At 41.6% G+C, this 21,116-nt stretch overlaps 1 protein-coding gene across 1 annotated transcript in view; it reads right to left on the bottom strand.

The window, feature by feature from the left end:
- Positions 1-3,464, bottom strand: part of pde6a (phosphodiesterase 6A, cGMP-specific, rod, alpha) — a 54,174-nt gene extending 50,710 nt beyond the window's left edge. Inside the window, exon 1 of the mRNA XM_059990205.1 lies at positions 2,997-3,464. Coding sequence (XP_059846188.1) covers positions 2,997-3,464 — 468 coding nt within the window. The remainder of the gene's footprint in view (positions 1-2,996) is intronic.
- Between the last annotated feature and the right edge of the window lie 17,652 nt (positions 3,465-21,116).

Below are 21,116 nucleotides of genomic sequence, written 5' to 3'. Positions count from 1 at the left end.
ATTTAAATCATCCGTATAACAGAATATGCAATGCAATATGTGTATTAAATAGTATAAGATGCAAGGAACAGAGCCATTACAGAGATTATAATGATTACAGTCATTGGACAAATGAATTGCATTCTGTGCTTTCCAGTATTGAATAATGGGAATAATCAGTTGCTACTCTCCCAATTAACAAAGTTATGTGATAATGATAATGATAATGATTGGAAGCCAAAAGGAGGAAAGTTATATATCTAAGAATGGTCTAGTTACATTCACCAGCATAATAAAGCATAAAAACATGGAGGTGTCACGACTGTCTGAAATTACCTAGGTGGGATGTGAAATTAAGCCTCCAGTGATCTTCAAAACAAAACACGTAACCTTATGGATTATCTAAAATGGGCCCTCCCAACAAAGAAATCTTCCGCAGAAGCAATTCCATTTACTTCCCTTATCTTGTTGCACAGATAAATGTTGTTAATGATTGACCAGTTTAATTTTCAACAGCTCTGTCATTGATCAAGATTCCACACGCACCTTTCTTTTCTATTCAGTTTATTAGATACACCTGTACAGCTGCTTGTTAATGCAAATATATAATCAGCCAATCAGGTGGTGAAATTCAGGGCATAAAAGCATGTGGATATGGTCAAGAGGTTCAGTTGTTATTCAGACCAAATCTCAGAATGGGAAGGAAATGTGATCTAAGAGACATTGCCCGCGGAATGGTTGTTGGTGCCAGCTAGGTAGGTTTGAGTATCTCCGAAACTGCTGATCCCCTGGGATTTTCATGCACAACAGTCTCTGGAGTTACATAGAATAGTGTGAAAAATTAAAAAAAAACATCCAGTGAGTGGCAGTTCTATGGGTGAAGCCCATCTCGTTCATGACAGAGGTCGGAGGAGAATGGCCAGACTGGGTCAAGCTGATGGGAAGATAACAGTAACTTAAATAACCACACGTTATTACAGTAGTGTGCAGAAGGGCACCTCTGAGTGCACAATACTTTGGCCTGTGAAGTGGATCTGCAGCAGTAGAAGACCACAGACATACACTCAGTGGCCACTTTATTAGATACAGCAGGTGGCTGCAGAGCGTACAGATACTTTCTCATGAAAAATACATTACAGCCCAGTACTGAAAATAGAAATCATTATCAGCGTGATTTGAACTCCTGGTATAAGCTACTTTCCAGATAAATCTCCTTATATTATATTATGTCTTAAATATAAGTTTTTGGAGGCACAAATATTAGATTAATTTCTGCAATGATTGTAGCTAATACTTATCCACAAACTGTAATTAACTTCTGAAGTAAAATGTGATAAAGAGAAAATAAGACTTTGAGGTAATCACATCAATCTAAACACACCTCCCCAATAAGGCCCATACGAGACAACAGGCAAAAGTAATTCTAAAGTATCTCAATTATGAAATGTTGTTCCATTGTACATTTTCTAATTATATTACTAAGCCGAACATAGTTTCATGCATGCATCAGATATATATGAACTGTGGCTAGGTAATCACTGCAGCTGCATCATGTCCAATCATAGGAATTAAGGGCAGTCGATTATTTTCAAGAGATCTGTCACCTTTCATTTTATCAAATGTTAGAAGTTGTTTATTTATCTTGCTTTTTAAGCACCATACATTATTTTGCATTATTATATACATTCCCTTTGCACTTGGACCTCCACTAAAACATACAGTCATAGGAAATGTTGCACTATTCCGAACAAAAACTGTTTCTCCTCATTTTACCAGCAGTTGATTATTATTGTTACATATAATACCTGCAAGAAAAGCAGTTGGTACTCAGTTTCAGCTATTGAAATTCAATAGAATCAATGACTAAAATTAGTCACTAAATAATAGGTTTGTTTTTAAGTCATGACTAAACCACAAAGAAATATAATGCACAAACTGGTTTCATGGAGAACTTCATGTATGAATGAGTGAAGTAACAATGCTTTATACTTCTAAATCTTCTTGTATGTGATAATGACACAAAAATCTGTTACTACATCTTCTGATTCTAATCCTTTAAGAACTTATTCAATTTTTTATTGCAGCCATAAAATTATTGTTGTTAAATCACAATTATTCATTGTTACTCAAAATAGAACAAACATAGTTATCCATAACTCCTGTGTTTTAAAACTTGCTGGTATTTTAATTTGATGTTCATAAACGTACTGTGTCAAAATGCTACTAAGATGTTCCTGTATATCAAACCTGCCATCAGGTCCCAGCGAAAGCTTGGCTGCAAGAAACAATTACTGTATACTTGGGTCGTGCCACAAACTCCTGTATCCACTTATATTCTGTACCTATCAGTTTCAGATTTGTACAGCAAAATTATACAAAAACAAAGATAAAATCATTGTATTATAAATATAGTCACACTTTAGTTAGTATCAGAAATATGTTATCCTTCCTGGGATTGTCTTTCTATGTTTCTCACTTGATAATTCCTTCTCAGTTTTCTCCCTTTCTTGTCACTTTCCACTCCAATTTTTAAATTTCCTAATTCCACATGCATTCTGTGTCAGAATTTTTTGCCAGACTTTCTGTTATATTCTATCAGACTTCTGAATGTTCCATGAACAGTACCTCATTATTCTTCCTTTGTTGCACTATTTATTGATCTTAGTGATTGATAGCAATTTTGTCTTTGCACTGTATTACTGCTATAAAAATTTAAGTTTCATGTCATTTAAGGCAGTGACAAGTCTGATTCTAATTTATTCCCTTTTCTTTCTTCTTATCAGTCTCTGTATTTTTCAGTAAATATTTATTACGTTTTCTGTCATTTATTCCTTGAGAATTTATTTGCACGTTATTTTTCTCTCCAAGTAACACAGAGAATCCTCTAATCCTCACCTGGTAGCACTCTTTCTCTCAATCTTTAAATGATGATACACCAGAATACATGATTTCTCAGTATTTTAAATGTTCTTTATTATGTTAGAGTTTTCTCAAAACTAAAATACTATGTACAGTACCTGAGATTTATCATGGATGTTGACTGTTTTCTTTGTTTGAGCTACATAACCAATGATCCCAGTGTCAAGAGGAAAAACTATTTCACATTCTGGTGGGACGAAACAGTCTTCAAAAACAGAATCTTTCTGAATATTGAACAACCTTGTGGCAAGTTCAGGAGTACCATTCCTGGATCTGTACATGAACAAACTCATTCGATCTGCTTGAATGAGAAAGGCAATCTTCCGGAGTATATTAAACACTACCTTCTCCATATTAATATCCTGCATATCTCGGATGAGTTCAAAAATGATTTCACTTTCCTCCACGTTGTTTAACTCACGGAAGGTGCTACAGTCTATAGTTGTTTCTTGCGTTCCCAACAAGTTAGCAATATGTAAAGGACGTAGTTTCAAGTCATAATATTCCTTGGCAAAAGTTGGATTATTATCCAGGAACTTTTCCACATCTTCCTTAGACATACTCATTTTGTAATATGTATATCTTCAACTGTTCTACACACGGAAACTGAATAAACTGTTGGAAGTGATCTAATATTGTATGATCATTCCCTTTATTCCAGGCTTCATGGAAGAACGAGGATTCACGAAAGCACTAAGCTTAATAACTCCCTTGTCGGGACTAATGCTAGGTGTGCCACTTTCAATTGCATTTGCTCAGTGATGCTGAAGGTGAAAGTAGGATTAGGATGACGTTGATTAAGCCAACAATTAATTGAAAGTATCAAAACGAAATTTTAATGTAAAAGATGCACATCTGCATAAATCAAATTGTAGGTGCTGTCTGCAAGTTATACCCTAATATTGAAACAAATTCTATGTAAATATATCTAATATCTAAACCATAATACTTATCCCATCATGCAATAATACATTAATCTAGCAAATGGTAACCTTGCTTGGAAATCTATTGAAGTTAGAACAAGGTTAGCCATTTATATGAGGACAGCTGGGATATATTTTTATACCATGTTTATACTTAATTTAAATTAAAACATATTTCATCATCTACTAAACAAAGAATAGCAGGTTTTTGTAACAAGGTTGCATTGCTAATCCTCCTGTCATCCTTGTTGTTTTAAATACTTAAAATAGGATAAAAGGCTTTTATCTGAGGATTACTTGTGAAGGTGGCCCTTAAAGAGACAATGTTATTCTTGTAAGAGCAATGGTGTAGAAGTGCATGAATTGCTTACTTAGTTTTAATTCCTAAATATGGCTTGAAAAAAATTCATGTCACCAGTATTAATTTATAACACAACCACAAGATTTTGAAGGCCCATGGCCTAGATGTTTTTCTGCATATCACAACAGAACAGAGAAATTAAATCTAAGATCTGATCATTGGACACTGTTGTCTGTTCAGCAAAGATGACACAGTTCACAATATCATTTCTAAACTTCTGCACGTATAATGCATGTATGCAGAGAAGCTGATGAGTGTGTGCAGTGATGTCAATTGCTACTCTGTACATAATTTGACCCAATTTGTTTATCCACCGCCAATAGAGAGGGATGGGCACTCACAGAGAAACAGGAATCAGAATCAGAATCACGTTTATTATCATCGACATGTGCCATGAAATTTCTTAGTTTAGCAGCAGTTCAATGTAACACATAATATAGAAATAAATAAATCAATCAATTACGGTATATATATTTTGAATAGATTAAAAATCATGCAAAAACAAATAATATATATGGGAAAAGTGAGGTAGAGTTCATGGGTTCAATGTCAATTTAGGAATTGGTCAGCAGAGGGGAAGAAGCTGCTTCAGAATCGCTGGGTGTGTGCCTTCAGGTTTCTGTACCTCCTACCTGATGGTAGCAATGAGAAAATAGCATGCCCTGGGTGCTGGAGGTCCTTAGTAATGTACACTGCCTTTCTGAGACACCACTCCTTGAAGACGTCCTGGGTACTTTGTAGGCTAGTACCTAACATGGAGCTGACTAAATTTACAACCCTCTGCAGCTTCTTTCAGTCCTGTGCAGTAGCCCCTCCATACCAGACAGTGATGCAGCCTGTCAGAATGCTCTCCACGGTACATCTATAGAAGTTTTTGAGTGTATTTGTAGACATACCAAATCTCTTCAAACTCCTATTGAAGTATAGCTGCTGACTTGCCTTTTTATAGCTGCATTGATATGTTGGGTGCAGATTAGGTCCTCGGAGATCTTAACACCCAGGAACTTGAAGTTGCTCACTCTCTCCACTTCTGATCCCTCTCTGAGGATTGCTATGTGTTCCTTTGCATCTTAACCTTCTGGAAGTCCATCATCAGCTCTTTCGTCTTACTGACATTGAGTGGCAGGTTGTTGCTGGGAAACCACTCCACTAGTTGGCATATCTCACTCCTGTACGCTCTATCATTTCCAGTTGAGAGTCTCGCAACAACGATTGTATCGTCAGCAAATTTATAGATGGTATTTCTGCTATGCCTAGCCACACGGTCATGTGCATATAGAGAGTTGAGCAGTGGGCTAAGCACACACCCCTGAGGTGCACCAGTGTTGATCGTCAGTGAGGAGGAGATGTTATCACCAATCCATACAGATTGTGGTCTTCAGGTTAGGAAACGAGGATCCCATTGCAGAGGGAGGTACAGAGGCTGAGGTTCTGTAACTTATCAATCAGGATTGTGGGAATGATGGTATTAAGTGCTGAGCTATAATCAATGAACAGCATCCTGACATTGGTGTTTGTGTTGTCCAGGTGGTCGAAGGCCATGTGAAAAGCCATTGAGATTGCATCTGCCATTGACCTACTGTGGCGATAGGCATATTGCCATGGGTCCAGGTCCTTGCTGAGGCAGGAGTTCAGTCTAGCCATGACCAAACTCTCGAAGCATTTCATCACTGTAGATGTGAGTGCTACTGGGTGATAGTCATTACAGCAGTCCACATTATTGTTCTCAGGCACTGGTATAATTGTTGCCTTTTTGAAGCAATTGGGAATCTCTGTCCGTAGCAGTGAGAGGTTGAAAATATCTTTGAATACTACTGTCAGTTGGTTGGCATAGGTTTTCAGAACCTTACCAGGTACTCCATCAGGGCCTTCTGCCTTGTGAGGGTTCACCCTCTTTAAAGTCAGCTCAACATTGGCCTCCGAGTCAGAGATCACAGTGTCACTGGGTACAGAAGGGATATTCACATCTGTAGTTATATTCTCTCTTTCAAAGCAGGCATAGAAGGCGTTGAGTTCATCTGGTAGTGAAGCATCGCTGCCATTCATGCTATTGGGTTTTGTTTTGTAGGGAGTAAATGTCTTGCAAACCCTGCCAGAGTTGTCCAAGGTTGCCTCCAACCTCATTCAAAATTGTCTCTTTGCCCTTGAAATAGCCCTCTACAAGTCAGATCTGGGTCGCCAGCCTTCAATGTCAAAGATCTAGCCTTCAGCAGATGATGCACCTCCTGGGTCATCCACAGCTTTTGGTTTGGGAATCTACAGCAAGTCTTTGTACGCACACGCTCATCCACCCAGGTTTTAATGAAGCCAGTAACAACTGCAGCATATTCATCCAGATTCAAAGATGAATCCTTGAATATGATCCAGACTACCAATTCCAAGCAGTCCTGTAAGTGCTTCTGTGTTTCCCTGTGTTTCCCTATGTTTCCTTCTTGGTCTCCACTACTGGTGTTGCAGTCTTCGGTCTCTGGCCATACTCAGGGGGTAGAAGTACAGTCAGGTGATCAGACTTCTTGAAGTGAGGGTGTGGAATAGCATGGTAGGAATTCCTGATGGTGGTGTAATAATGGTCCAGTGTGCTCCTTCCTCTGGTATTGCAAGTGATCTCTTGATAATTGTTTAGTGATTTTTTTCAGACTGACCTGGTTAAAATCCCCCAAAGCAATGACGTGCTGTTTCATGCATGTTGATCATATTGCTCAGATCATCTAAAGCCTGATTAACATTGGCCTAAAGTGGAATATATACTGCAACCAAAATGATCAACAACATCTCTCATGGTAGGTAAAATGGATGGCACTTAACTGCGAGATATTCCAGGTCTGGTGAGCAGAATTGGGACAGCATTGATATATTTGTGCACCAAGAGGAGTTGATCATGAGGCATACTCCTCCACCTTGGATTTTGAGAAACTCTACAGGTCTATCTTAGCCTTAAGATAGAGAACGGCAAAGATAGATGATCTAATGAGCAAAAGCAGGCAACAAGTTGCACCCTCTGAGGGGTATTTCTATGCTGTAGCTATATCTGCCTTTTTCTTCATTCAGAGTAACTTGTGTGTGGTTGTCAACTATTTAACTTTGAATGTCAAACATAAAGGCAACCATCTTCAGTTGGCTTGTGGACATTTAGTCTGATTTATGGAACATCTGCAAGCTTGGTCTTCTTCAAGGACCTAGTTAATGCCACTTTTGAACATTGTTGCAGAAAAGTTTGGCACAAAACACAAAACACCTCCATGGATTGCTAAGTACTCAGATAAGCACTAAGCGAGCAATAACTTGTCTTAAAAGCAAGGTTCAAAGACTGTGATAAATTATCCACAGGGCAAAAAAAACCACAACATTCTACCTCTGATAGGTTTTTTTGAGATGCAGCTATTGGTTCCTCTTATTCATTCAGAGTAAGTAGAGTTTGGCATTCAACTATATAATCCTGATGGATATGAAATCACAGAAAATCCCTGTCTGCCCTTTCAGCTTCAGAGTTCTTTGCAGCTAGAAGGTGAATCATTAACAGTAAGGGCTTCCACTCCAATAGTGTATAACTAGTGTAGGAGCAAAACAGAAGAATAATGTGTTTGTTTAGTTATTGACATATTCTTTTGTTATCCATCTAGTCAGGATTTATCAGGAGACTGAGGTGCAAGAGACTTGTGTTCACAATCAGAAACCTCAGATCTGCAATATAACGCAGCTGAATGCCAGTCATCGCGTACAGAAGTGACGCTGAGCGTGACAGTATCTGAACAAAATCACCAATTTTCTCATACAATGACTTTACTGCAGAGTAAGGGAGTTCAGAATTTTAAAAAATATTTTGTTTATTCAGTAAAATTCTCCTCCTATCCCAAGACAGTTATCAACATTTAACATCAAGCTCCATAAAGAGATTGTATGACAGCATGTCAAACAAGATTTCACATTCAGCCACATCAGGAGGTAATAGAGAAGTTTATCAAACTAAAGCAAAGAGGCAGCTTTTAGGAAGGTGTTAAAGAAGGATAAAAACATGGAGAAGCAGAGAAGGGTAGTATGTTAGTTCTGGATCTTAAGTAGTAAGCAGCTAAATGCGAAGGATACAAAGTTGAATGTACAAAAGGCTGTAAGTGCAAAAATCTGAGCTTCATAAACATGGTGGGATACTGTAAGTTTTAAGAAGAGGTGAGGTTTTACAGGAACTTTAAGACAAAATGAGAATTTTATTTTTGTAGCATTTCTCTGAGGAAATACAGTCAGCCCTCCTTATCCGCGGGTTCCACATGCGTGGATTCAACCAACCGCAGATCGGGAAAACCCGGAAGTTAAGCATTGTTTGCCTCGCGTCTCATTCGTTCGCTACTTGTGTTGTGAGTGAGAGGAAGGAGTTTAAGGCTAGTAAGGGATGGGTGGCTAGCTATGTAAAGCACTACAGCCTCAGGAACTTAAACGGGAGAATCGGGTTTGGCTGATGCAGAGGCAGCATCAGTGTTCCCAGAAGAGCTATTGAACATGTACAGACTTTTTTTCTTGTCTTTATTCCCTAAACAATACAGTAGAACAACTATTTACATAGCATTTACATTGTATTAGGTATTATAAGTAATCTAGAGATTATTTAAACTACACGGGAACATGTGCATAGGTTATATGATAAATACTACGCCATTTATATAAGGGATTTGAGCATCCGTGTTTTTTGGTATCCGCTGGGGGTCCCAGAACCAATCCTCTGTGGATAAGGAGGGCCAACTGTACCCTCATTTGAGCTACTTTCAAGGTACAGGGCACTACGTCTGAGAATAAATAGATGGAGGAATGAAGGATGACAACGATGACAACTCATGTTTTCAGTATTATTTATTTTTTATATTCTTTTGTCCACTGGTTGTTTGTTAGTCTTTTCAATAATAAATTTACTTTGATTTTGACTTTGAGATGCTGGGTAGAAGCAATGGCAAGGATCAGAATACTGTCTGATATTGAAGTTAGTTATCAATAAAGCAGTGTAAATAATTACTCTCTGTTGTGGGAACTTCACTTTCACCAATAGACCCCAGATGTTCAGCATATATGATGCCAGTAAGCTAAGCATGTTATTAGCTTCAGTAAAGAAGTTACACATTTAATAAACTAGGAATCAATATTAAAGTTTTACCTATTATTCAGAATGCTAAATAAGGAATGGAACATACACATACAATATAATTTTGTGGCTGCCTGCAAGGAGCCAAATCTCAAGGATGTACTTTGATAATAAATGTACTTTGAAGCAGAAATTTCACAGAAATAACCCATATTATTTTTATTTTCCAATCCTTTATAATTTCAATGAGGGAAATATACTGTATCCATGTAGTACATCAATCTTTGTCTTAGACCTATAACTAAGACAAAGATTTACAGTGGGTCTACTTTGTAAATATCTAGTATGGATAATAGTTTCACTCTTTGATGGCTGTTGAAAAAGATACAGGCATCACAATTTGCAGTGAAAGGCTGAATCACTGATAACAATATAGGTAATTCCACGCTAAACCAGGAAAGCACAAATGTTCTCATCTTACTATACCACAGCAGTGATCGCTGATATTTTCACCATCATTACTAATGCACAATCTGGGCCAAAATGTATTTTCTGAAGTTCAATGGAAGCACAGTCTAAAATCCTAGCTGAGGAAAACCCCAGATCTGGAATGCTCTGTTCTATCAACTCTGCAAGGCTACTGTTTTCCTGTTGTCGCTCATACAGTTTGGAGCCTTACAATTTTGGCTGATCTGACTTTGGACTTTTCTTTGTCCTACAGAAAGAGATGGTGAGAGTTAGTGTTTTCATAATTTATAATGTCATGGAACGAGTGCACTTGAAACCATTTAGTCCACATCTGTTTTCAGAAATCACACCCCAATGTTAATCTTCCATACTTAGGGCAACATATAAATGCCTGTTAACTTACTAACCTGCACAGTTTTGGGATGTGGTAGGAATCTGCAGATTTAGAGGAAAGCTGTGCTGCCCAGCGTCTCTTACAAAAATGAACTTTCAAGAATAGATTTATTCTTGATATTCAGTCACCGAGAGGAAGGAAAGGACAGATGCAATCTGGAAGGGGAAGTTAAGACAGAAAGGCACATTTGCATATTGGGAACATCAAAGTCCAAAGTAAATTTATTATTGAAGTACATATATGTCACCAAATACTACTGAGATTTATTTTGTGCAGGCATACACAGTAGAACAAAAAAATAAACAGAATCAGTGAAAAACTACACAGCAAGACTAACAATCAAATGAAATCAAACTGCAAATACATAAAAAACTAATAACAATAAATAAATAAATACTGATAACATGAGCTATGGAGTCCTTGTGTGCGAGTCAGGTTGTGGAATCAGTGTTAAGTGAAGTTAATTTTATTTTATTTTTTAAAATAGCAATACAGGCCACCCCAGCACACCCTGACAAATCCGATTAACCCTTACCTAATCACAGGACAATTTACAATAACCAATTAACTCACCTGGTGTGCTGCTGGTTTGTGGGAGGAAACCGGAGCACCCCTAGGGAAACACACATTCCTCAGGGAGGAGGTACAGAGATTCCTTACAGAGCAGTGCTGGAATTGAACTCTGAACTCCGGAATGCCCCGAGCTGTTACCTGTTACACTACTGTGACGTCCACACTTGTTCAGGAGCCTGATGGTTGAAAGGTAATAACAATTCCTGAACCTGCTACCGTAGAATCGAAGACTCCTGTGCTTCCTTCTTGATGGTAGCAGCACAAAAAAAGAGAATGGCCTGGATTGTGGGGGTCCTTGATGATGGATGCTGCTTTCTCGCGGCAATGCTCTTTGTAGATGTGCTCAATGCTTTTCCTCTGATGGACTGGGAGGTGTCCACTACTTTTTGTAGGCTTTTCGATACCAGGCTGTGATGGCCATTTTGTTAGTTTTATTATATTATATTAGAGGCATCTTAGTTCAACTATTTCAATAGTATTTTACTTCTGAGTTTCCCCTGTTGATGTTGTAGTTGATGTTGAACAGGACTGGATAATACAATCTCAACTGGAGTATTTAAAGGAACAATTCAATGTTATAATTTGGGGGAGTTGGAAGTACAGAGTAAGACAGATAAGCAAAGATTCTGGTCTGCTTCACTGGCGTCAACCTTGATGTATTGCTGGAGCCTGCAAGTGTGACGATGGAACATGGTTGGAGGTTCTGGAGAACAATAAGATGAAAAACATGGATTTTTACACGAACTCACACAAAGCTGAAGAAACTCAACAGGTCAGACAGAATCTATGGAGGGAAATAGACAGTAAACGTTTCAGGTCAAGACAGAAAGAAGTGAATATTTGGAGACAGAGACAAGAATAGAGAGTCCACATTAGTGGTAATAGATCTCTCTGAGCTCTGATCAACAGAATTACAAATCCTGAGACACGTTGGTGACTTAGATGTGGAATTTATGTGAGAGTATATGATGAGGCCTAGATTCGGTGATGTGATTGAATCAAGAATCCGTACACCACAAAATTGTGAAGACTGTTTCATATAGACAAGTGTCTAACCATCAGCATGCTTCCTGGATCCCAGCAACTTCAATTTTAAACCCCACTTCTGAGCTAGCAGTAGTGACAACAGATTGTTCTTGTGGAATTTGAAGCAAACAGTACATAGATCGAAAGACAACACTGATAGGGAAATTGTGATCAGTCATGTAAATAGCCAGCTTCAGCACTGCACATTCTATGTGGTTTATAAAAGGGGCATATGTCAATCAACAGAACAAATTATGGATGGAATGTAATTAGAAATGTTAAACAGGCTTAAGGCCCAGGCATTATCAATGTGGAGACATAAGAGACTGCAGATGCTGGAGTGTGAAGCAACAAATAAAGCACTGAAGGAACTCAGTGGGTCTAAGGAGGAAAATGGACATTTGACGTTTCAGTTTGAGATCCTTCATCTGGACTGGTAGATCAAAGTGAGCCTTTCTCAAGACAAAGACGTGCTGTCTGAGGTTAAGGCTATATATGGGATAGGGCCCAAGAGGAGAGAGGACTAGCAGTTGTGGGCCCGATTAAGGCTGGGATTTGCGTTGGTGATCTGGTGAGTGGTTAGGGTTGGAGATGATGGTCTGCAACAAGGAATTTGAGCGGTGTCCAACAAAAGATATATGGCTGGGGTAGTTGGGTGTCAGGACAGGATGCATAATGATGAGTTTTTAATCAAACCCTTGGCTAATTAATGAGTGTCAGATACTGAACCGGTTAGAATACTAGGGCTTGTCGGAGGTGTGGATCCTGGGCCAGTCAGGCCACTCTAGATTTTCTTTTTTCAGTTCATTCGCAGAACTTGGTAACACTGGCAAGGTCACCCTAATTACCCAAAAGAAAATTGTCAGAGAGATCATTTGGCCTACTCAGTCCACAATTCACATCAAACTCCCATTTTACACAATTCACACTTATCTTGCACCAATCCCATTTTGTCTCCCCACATTCCCAACAATTGCCACAGGTTTGATCACGTGTACAACCAAGGAGCAATTTATTGTGGATAATTGCTCTGCTGTAGCATTTCACAGATACTAAGTTGAGAATTCTAGGAACTGGTACAGGACTTGAATCTAGCATAGTTCAGTCACGATCATTTTGAATGAGAAGGTAGGCTTGAGGGAACAACGCCTGCTCTTATTTTCTTGTGTTAACGTGCATCAAACTGAACAGTTATGGGATGAAACCTACATTCAGGGAGGACATGCAAATGTGACAGCCAGCACTGGAGATGAGGATTGAGTCCTGGCCACTGCAGCAACAAGGTATCATCCCTACTACCTGCATCACTGTTCCTCCTGAAGGTTGTGAGCCACCTTTAGGAATTGCTCTGTCCTTCTGCTAAAGGCATTCACTCAGAGTGTAAGTGGAGTGGAGGGAGATATAATTTTTTGGAAGACGGGGATGTGGCTCAGGGGAGAAGCTGAGACCTGGGGTACATTAGCCATGATCATACTCAAAGGAGGAGCAGACTTGAGCAGCCTGGTGGCCTACTCATGCTCCTACCTTAATTATCCTGTGGCTGAAATTCCAGGGCTTAAATACTTACATTAAACAGGGCTAAGCTGGGAATAGAAATTAGAGGGGCCAGTGGGCTGGGGGGGGGGGGGATTGTGATGGGGTAAATCAAGTTCTGAATTGAAGCAGTGATGAAGAGTTCAGTGGTGCACAGTGTCAGAAGCTGACTCAATGAGAGGAACAGGGAGGAGCTGCTACACAGGGTTGGGTGCCGGCAAAAGGAATTATTGAAAGGCTGGAGGGGTGGGGATGATCCACTGGCAAGAGTGCCCTTTATCATGGTTGGGCCTCCAAACAGTCAACAAATTGCATGAGATTTATCTCAGTGACTTCATGATTCAAGATTATTTAATGTCATTTCCAGTACAAAAGTGTAAAGGCAAATGAAATAATTGTTACTCCGGATGCGATGCAGCACAAAAACATTCACAATTAGATAAGGAGCACCATAATTTAAAGAACACAATAAATATTTACATTTAAGATAGCTTACGTACATAGATTGGTCACATTTCTATAAAGTGACGCTAGGCACAGGAGTGTCTGTACATAAGGTGACTGACAGGAAATGATAAAGTAGTAATGTTAGGGGTTGTGGAGAGGTGGGTAGGTGGGTGGAAGTGTTGATTAGCCTGACTGCTTGGGGAAAGTAGCAGGTTCTGATTGTGGTGGTCCTGGCATGGATTATACACACATGCACACTTCACAGTGGGTAGGCTCGTGCCCAAGATGCATTGGGCAGTTCTGACTACCCGTTGCAGAGCCTTTGGTCCGCTATAGTGCAGTTTCCATACTATGCAATAATGCAGCATGTTAGGATGCTGTCTGCTGTGTACCTGCAGAATGACGTGTACATAGTTGTGTGTAAACCAGCTCTCCACTGAAAGCAGAGGCATCAATGAGCTTTCCTGATTGTGTAGACTGTGTTCTGGGACCACTGAAGGTTGTGCGTGATGTGCTCTCCCAGGTGCTTGAACCTGCTGGCAGTTTCCGCTGCTGTGCCGCCAATGTAAAGGGGAGTGTGAGTGGTGTGAGTTCTCCTGAAGTCGATAACCACGTTGTTAACATTGAGGAACAGGTCATTTCCCTGGCACCAGGGCTCGAGCTCTTCTACCTCCTTTCTGTCAGCCCCCTCACCGTTGTTGGTGATGAGCCCCATTGCTACGGTGTCATCGGCGCACTTGACAATGTGATCACTCGGGTGCTTAGCCACACGATCACGTGTGAGCAGAATGTACAACAAAGGGCTCAGCACACAGCCCTGGAGAAGGCACTCAAGATGAAGATGACAGGGACTGAGGTGTGATTGTGCATCCTGTCTATTTGAGGTCGGTTGGTTAGGAAGTCCAACACCTCATTGCACAGCGGTGTACTTAGACCAAGGAGTAGGAGTTTGTTCACCAAGGTCCGTGGGACTATAGTGTTGAATGCTGAACTGAAATCCAGGAACAGCATTCTGACATAAGTGTCCTTGTTTTCTAGGTGTGTCAGGGCCAGGTTTATGGCAGCTGTTGTCCAGCAGTTCTGTCAGTAAGTATATTGGTTAGCGTCCAATATAGCAGGTGTGGACTTTTATTATATGCACCATTACCAACCATTCATTGTGATTGGCAACAGAATCACCGGACGGTAGTTATTTAGTTCTGAAGGTGTACAGGGATGATGGTGGCTGATTTGAAGCATGTGGGGACAGCAGCCTGGATGAGCGGATGCCAGAATTCAAAGTATCAGTTGTTTCTGAATGATGGTTGCTTTCAAGATAACTTGATGCATTTTACCCCAAATTGTACGGGGTTTGATATAATTTTGTGGGCATTGATGAAGAAATTGTCAGACATGCAACTGGAGTCAGGCTACAACCAGCTTTACTCCTTTGCAAAAATGCTTTGATGTTATAGCACTGATGTAAACAGCATCATACCATCTAATTTCTAACCTTTAGTTTGTTTATCCATCTCCCTTTCCAGGCACATGGACTTGTCTGAGGTAAGTCTGAAAAAGGTGAGAATAGGAAGCCTTGATCTTAAAATTAGTTACTGTGAGTATTGAAAAGCAATAAAGCACATTTGGCCCATATTAAGAAACTTTCATGAATAGTCACTTGAGCAATGTCTCTTTTTAGTTCCACAGTTTAGAATTGTAAATTGAAATCAACTGCAGGCGAACAACTTTCTGTGGGTGTATCACAAGCTTGCAGTGCAAACAGAGGTGTTGTTGTATTGTGTATAGACAATAAGTAAATATAAGTTGCTTGTTTCTCTGATTACGTCACAAAAAGTGTCTGTGCGTATAGACAATTACTATAGAATCTGGACAATGCACAAGAGAACACATTCAAACAGTACTGACAAGCTCTGCACCTGCCATATGAAAGGGTAATCAAGTACTTGCAGCTTTGTTCGGAGTCGACTGGAAAAGGGCTGCTTGGGCTCAGCCACAATGATTTTTGGTGTGGCACTTTTTCTGGACAGTTTTCAGTATTTGGAAAATGAAATCATTTCCTTTGCTGGAAAAGTTGGATGTTTTAGTAGTTTTCCGTTAAACCTCTAGCACAAGTGGTAGTAACTGGGCAGAGCCCAAAGAAACATAGAACATAGAAATGTACGCCCAAGGAACAGGCCTTTAACTCACCGTGCCTGCACTGATCATGATACCAGATTAAACTAGTCTTATCTGTCTCCATATGGTCTATATACCCTACTCCCTGCCTGTTCTTGTGTCTGTTGAAGTAGCTCTTAAGCATCACTATTGTACTGCTTCCAGATTAAAGAAAGCTTTATATATCACCTGCACGTTAAAACGTACAGTAAAATGTGTCATTTGCAGCAATTCAAATCAGAGGATTGTACTGGGCAGTCCCCAAGTGTGGCAATGCTGCTGACATTATGATAGCATGCCTACAACTCACTAACCCTATTTGTACACATTCGGAATGTGGGAGTGATGCACCATCAATAACTCACACTGAGACGTAAGGCGAGATATCGGCTTTTATTGACTGGAAGAAGGAACCAGGAGTGAGTGTCCATCATACTATGACCTGGAGACTGAGGCCGAGCGTCAGGCCTCAGATCGCCTTTATACAGGGGCCTGTGGGAGGAGCCACAGGAGCAGTCAGCAGGGGGCGTGTCCAGACAGGCACATAGTTCACCACAGGGAGGAAACTGGAGCACTCAGAGGGAACCTATACAGTCACAGGGAGAACATACAAACTACTCACAAAGAGCTGGCACTGTGAAGTCTCTCCTGGCAATGCATTCCTCTGCCGCCTAGCACTTGATCTCTCCACCCTGGTTAAAAAAAGACTCGGACTTCTCATAAATTTATATTCTTCAATCAGGTCACTCCTCAGCCTTCAGCACTCTAGAATAAACAACCCAAGTTTGTTCAGTCTCTCCTTACAGCTAACACACTCCAATCCAAGCGAAATCCCAATGAACTTACTCTGCAGATTTCTCCAATGCCTGTGTGTCCTTCCTGCAGACCGCGCTCCAAAACTGGCCTAACCAAAGATTATAGGCGGCAACGTGATTACTTGACTCATTGGCCTAACTGATGAGTGAAAGCATGCTATATGCTTTCTTTGCCACTTGTATTGCCACTCTTAGGAAGCCATTGACTTGCACCCTAAGTTCCCCCTGCACATCAATGCTGTTAGAGGATCTGCCAAAAAGCTGTCACTGACTTCATTAAAATCTGTGTAGGTGAGTGTCTGCCGATGAGATCTTACCATACGTACCCAAATCAAAAGCCGTGGATGAACAAGGAGGTTTTCGTAGTCAGCTGAGTGTTAGATCTGTGGCATTTAAATCTGGCGACCCAAGTCCGTACTAGAAAACCGGGTATGAACAATTCTGAGTGAGGTTGGAGGTGACATTGGATGCACGTCAACTCTGGCTGAGTTTACAGGCCAGTAATTCCTACAAAGTGAAACCCAACACCATGAATTGCTGTGAGCTCAATGCCTTTTATGCTCAGTTTGAAAGGGAGAATTAAACTATAGCTATGAGGATCCCTGCAGCACTCAGTGACCCTCTGATCTCTATCTCAGAGGCTGACATCAGGCTGTCCTTCAAGACAAGGCTGTCCTTACAAGGCTGTCCTTACAAGGCTGTCCTTACAAGGCTGTCCTTACAAGGCAACAGGCCCTCAATGAAGGATCTAAAACCTGTCAACCAACTAGCAGGGGTGTTGAAAGACATTTCCAGTCTCTCATTGCTGCAATCGGAAGTTACCACCTACATCAAAAGGGCAAAATTTATACCAGTACCCAAGAAGAGCAGGTGAGCTACCTTAGCGACGATCATCCAATAGCACTCACATCTACGGTGATGAAGTGCTTTGAGAGAAAGGTTATGACTAGAATCAACTCCTGCCTCAGCAAGGAACCGGACTCATTGCAAATTGCCTATCACTTCAACAGGCCTAGGCCAGATGGGGATCCCATTGGCTCTCCACATGGATAAATACCTGTCAGGATGCTGTTTATTGGCTACAGCTTGGTGCTTAACACCATCATTCCTGCATTTCTGATCAAAAAGCTCTAGAACCTGAGCCTCTGTACCTCCCTCTGCAACTGGCTCCTCAACTTTCTAACTGGAAGACCATAATGTCAGGAACGCGGTCGGATGGACCTAACCGCAGGAGGCAGACACTGAAGTACTAGGGGGAGGACAGGATGGGGATGCCGTGGCATTTAAGAGTAGAGCTGGGATTCAGGTGGATAGAGTGTCAGGCAGGCAGAGTGGAGCGGGCTCCCAGGGCTCAGGCAGGCAGAGCGGAGCGGGCTCCCGGAGTCCGGGCAGGCAGAGCGGAGCGGGCTCCCGGAGTTCAGGCAGGCAGAGTGGAGCGGGCTCCCAGAGTTTGAGTTCAGATAGACAGGCTCCTGGGGTTCAGGCAGGCAGGCAGGTCTAGGTGGCTAGATAGGCTGGCGGAGAGCCCTCCCTGGGTGGGCCGCATATGTCCCGGGTAGGGCCGCCTCCCAGGAGGAAATACCGGAGGCCTGGGTACGACGTGAACCCATAGGCGGGTGTGGGGCACTATCCCAGAGTTCGGGCAGAAGAGGAGGACGGGGCAGAACCCCCGCCGGGCAGCGGCAGGTTGGTCGGACCTGCCCAACGGAGGCAAGGGGTAGGAACGGGCACAACCACCGCCGGGCAGCAGCAGGTCGGCCAGACCCGCCCGACGGAGGCAAGGGGTAGGAATGGGCATAGGTCCAGGGTGACCAATACAACAGTCATGATAACAGGAAAATCGGGAAAGACCGGAAGACAGCGCGACCACATGAACAACACAAACAAGCGGAGAAGTGGGACCAGCGCATGGGAAGAAAGGTGGGGGAGTGGACCAACCTGGCTGTACTGGTAAGGGGCAGAGAAGCACGATGAGGAGTAGATCTGAGCCTGGACAGAATAACAGAATGCAGAGAAGAGTTCAGAGCCGGCAGAGAAACAGGAAACAGAACAAAACGACCACCCGCCTGGTCCCAGTCCCAAGGCCCCTTATAAACACCTGCAGCTCAATGAGTTACAGGTGTGCCTCCTTGAGCCAGGAAGGTCCTAACTAGTTCACGGGTGATGGGAGGGACAACTGCAGGACCCGGAGTCCGGACCCTTCAGACCGGATCAAAACCCGGAATGTGGATTCTGGACCAGACCCTGACACATAATCAGAGCAGATTGGAAATAACATCTCTACCTCACTGACAATCAACACTGGCACACCACAGGGACATGCATTTAGCCCACTGCTCTACTCTGTCTACACCCGTGACTGAGTGGTTAGGCACAGCCCAAATGGCATCGACAGATTTGTTGATGATTCAGCCACTGTTGGCAGAATCTCAGCTGGAGACGAGAGGGCTTACAGGAGCAAGATGTACCAACTAGTTGTGTGGTTTTGCACTCAATGTCAGTATGACCAAAGGACTGATTGTGCACTTCAGAAAGGGTAAGGCGAGGGAAAACACATCTGTCCTCATAGAGTGATCAGAAGTGGAGAGAGTGAGCAATTCTGAAGACCTAACCTGGACTCAACATATTGATGCAGCCATAAAGAAGACAAGATGATAACTACATTTCATTAGGAGTTTGAAAAGATTTTTTTTAAGTCACCAAAAACTTATGCAAATTTCTGCAGATGTATTGTGGAGAGCATTCACCATCTGGTATGAGGGGACTACTACAGAGGATAGAAGTAAATAGCAGAGAACTGTAAAATTAGTCAGCTCCATCATGAACACTAGCCTCCATGGTATCCAAGGCATCTTCACAGAGTGGTTCCTCAAAAGGGCAATGTCTATCATTAAGGACCCCATTGCCTAGGACATGCCCTCTTCTCATTGTTACCATCAGGTTGGAGGTACAGAAGCCTGTAGGCACACACTCAGCGATTCAGGAACAGCTCCTTCCCTCTGACATCCGATTCCTAAATGGACATTGAACCCATGAACTACCCAATTCTGATTCTGGTTCTGAAAGAGGAGGCCTCTTTCTGGAAAGGAGCTTCAGCTTAGAAAGCATAAGTCCTCTTGCAGCTGGATTTATACTTGTGAATTGACTGCTCTGTCAGCTGAAGTAAAGATTGGCTTGAACTTGGACTCTTCAGTCCAAGTGAAAGAAGCTGAAATATGCCACATCTCACAATCAGGGACTGACTGCTTTAGTGAGAATGTACATACAATGCATGTTTGGTAAGTTTGCAGATGACACTAAAACAGATGACAATTGGGCAATGAAGAAGGCTATGCAAAATTACAGGAGGAAGGTAATTATTTCAGTAAGATGGCCAAGTACTGGCAAATGCTTGGAAAGTGAAATCCAGGTAGGATTTTCACAGTGAATGGCAGGGTTCTGGGAATGTTGTGGAACAGTGGGTTCTTGGAGTACAAATACATGGTTCCCTGAAAATGGAGACTCTGGTAGACAGGTTGGGGACCTGCTTGCATTTTGACATGCTTGCATTTATAAGTCAGGACATTGCATATAAATCTGATTCAGAATCAGATTTAGTATCACCAGCATATGTCATGAAATTTTTAAAACTTTTTTAAACATCAGCAGCTCAATGAAATATTTGATAAATAAATATGGAAAAAACTGATGTAGCCCCCTGGCACACCTCAGGCTTGCTCAGCTCACTTCCGTCTAGGGGGAGCAGCCTTCAGCCCCACCAAACTGGGGTATCAGCTTGTGTGGATGCTGTGTGATGTCCCCATCCTGCCAAATAACAGACAGTACACCATATGCGATTAAATGGTTACACCTTATACATCTTACTAGAACTAAGTGATTAATAACAATACAGTAAATATGAAGGAAAAGAAACTAAAGAAAAGGCACCAAAACTTATCAAAGTCCAAACCACTTCATGTACAAAAGTTGGAGCTCAATTAACAAAGTCTTCTGGCCACCATTCAATCCCCTCAGACGTCCTCGACTCTTAGCTCAGGACCACCCAAAGTGATCAACCAAGCACCCCTGGCACGTCTGTCTTCGTCTCCACTCCTCGCCGAAAATCCTGGCCTCGGACCCCCATTTGGGGTCTGTTCCATCGCCCAGCTTACAGCATCGTGTCCTCTCTCTCACCCCCTCATGCCAACTCCTCAAAAGCCCACCAGCAATACTCGCTTAACAGACCCACCAGAATAATAACCTCTATCCCATTTGGTTAATAAATGAATACAATTCTCGTTATCAGTAATTTTAAGCCAAACAATCTGCGAGAGAAAGCATTTATCATAACAAAGAAGCATTCCTACTTTTAACAAAACAAAGAAGCCATTTTGATTAACATACACAGTAACAAAAAAAGAAGAAACCCCCTTACACTGAGTTACATTATGTACATATATCTATTAAATGGTTAAGTTAA

This window comes from Hypanus sabinus, chromosome 15 (assembly GCF_030144855.1).
Source record: "Hypanus sabinus isolate sHypSab1 chromosome 15, sHypSab1.hap1, whole genome shotgun sequence".
NCBI lineage: Eukaryota > Metazoa > Chordata > Chondrichthyes > Myliobatiformes > Dasyatidae > Hypanus > Hypanus sabinus.
The sequence above is the reverse complement of the archived record's forward strand: the minus strand, read 5'-3'. Positions and strand labels throughout refer to the sequence as shown.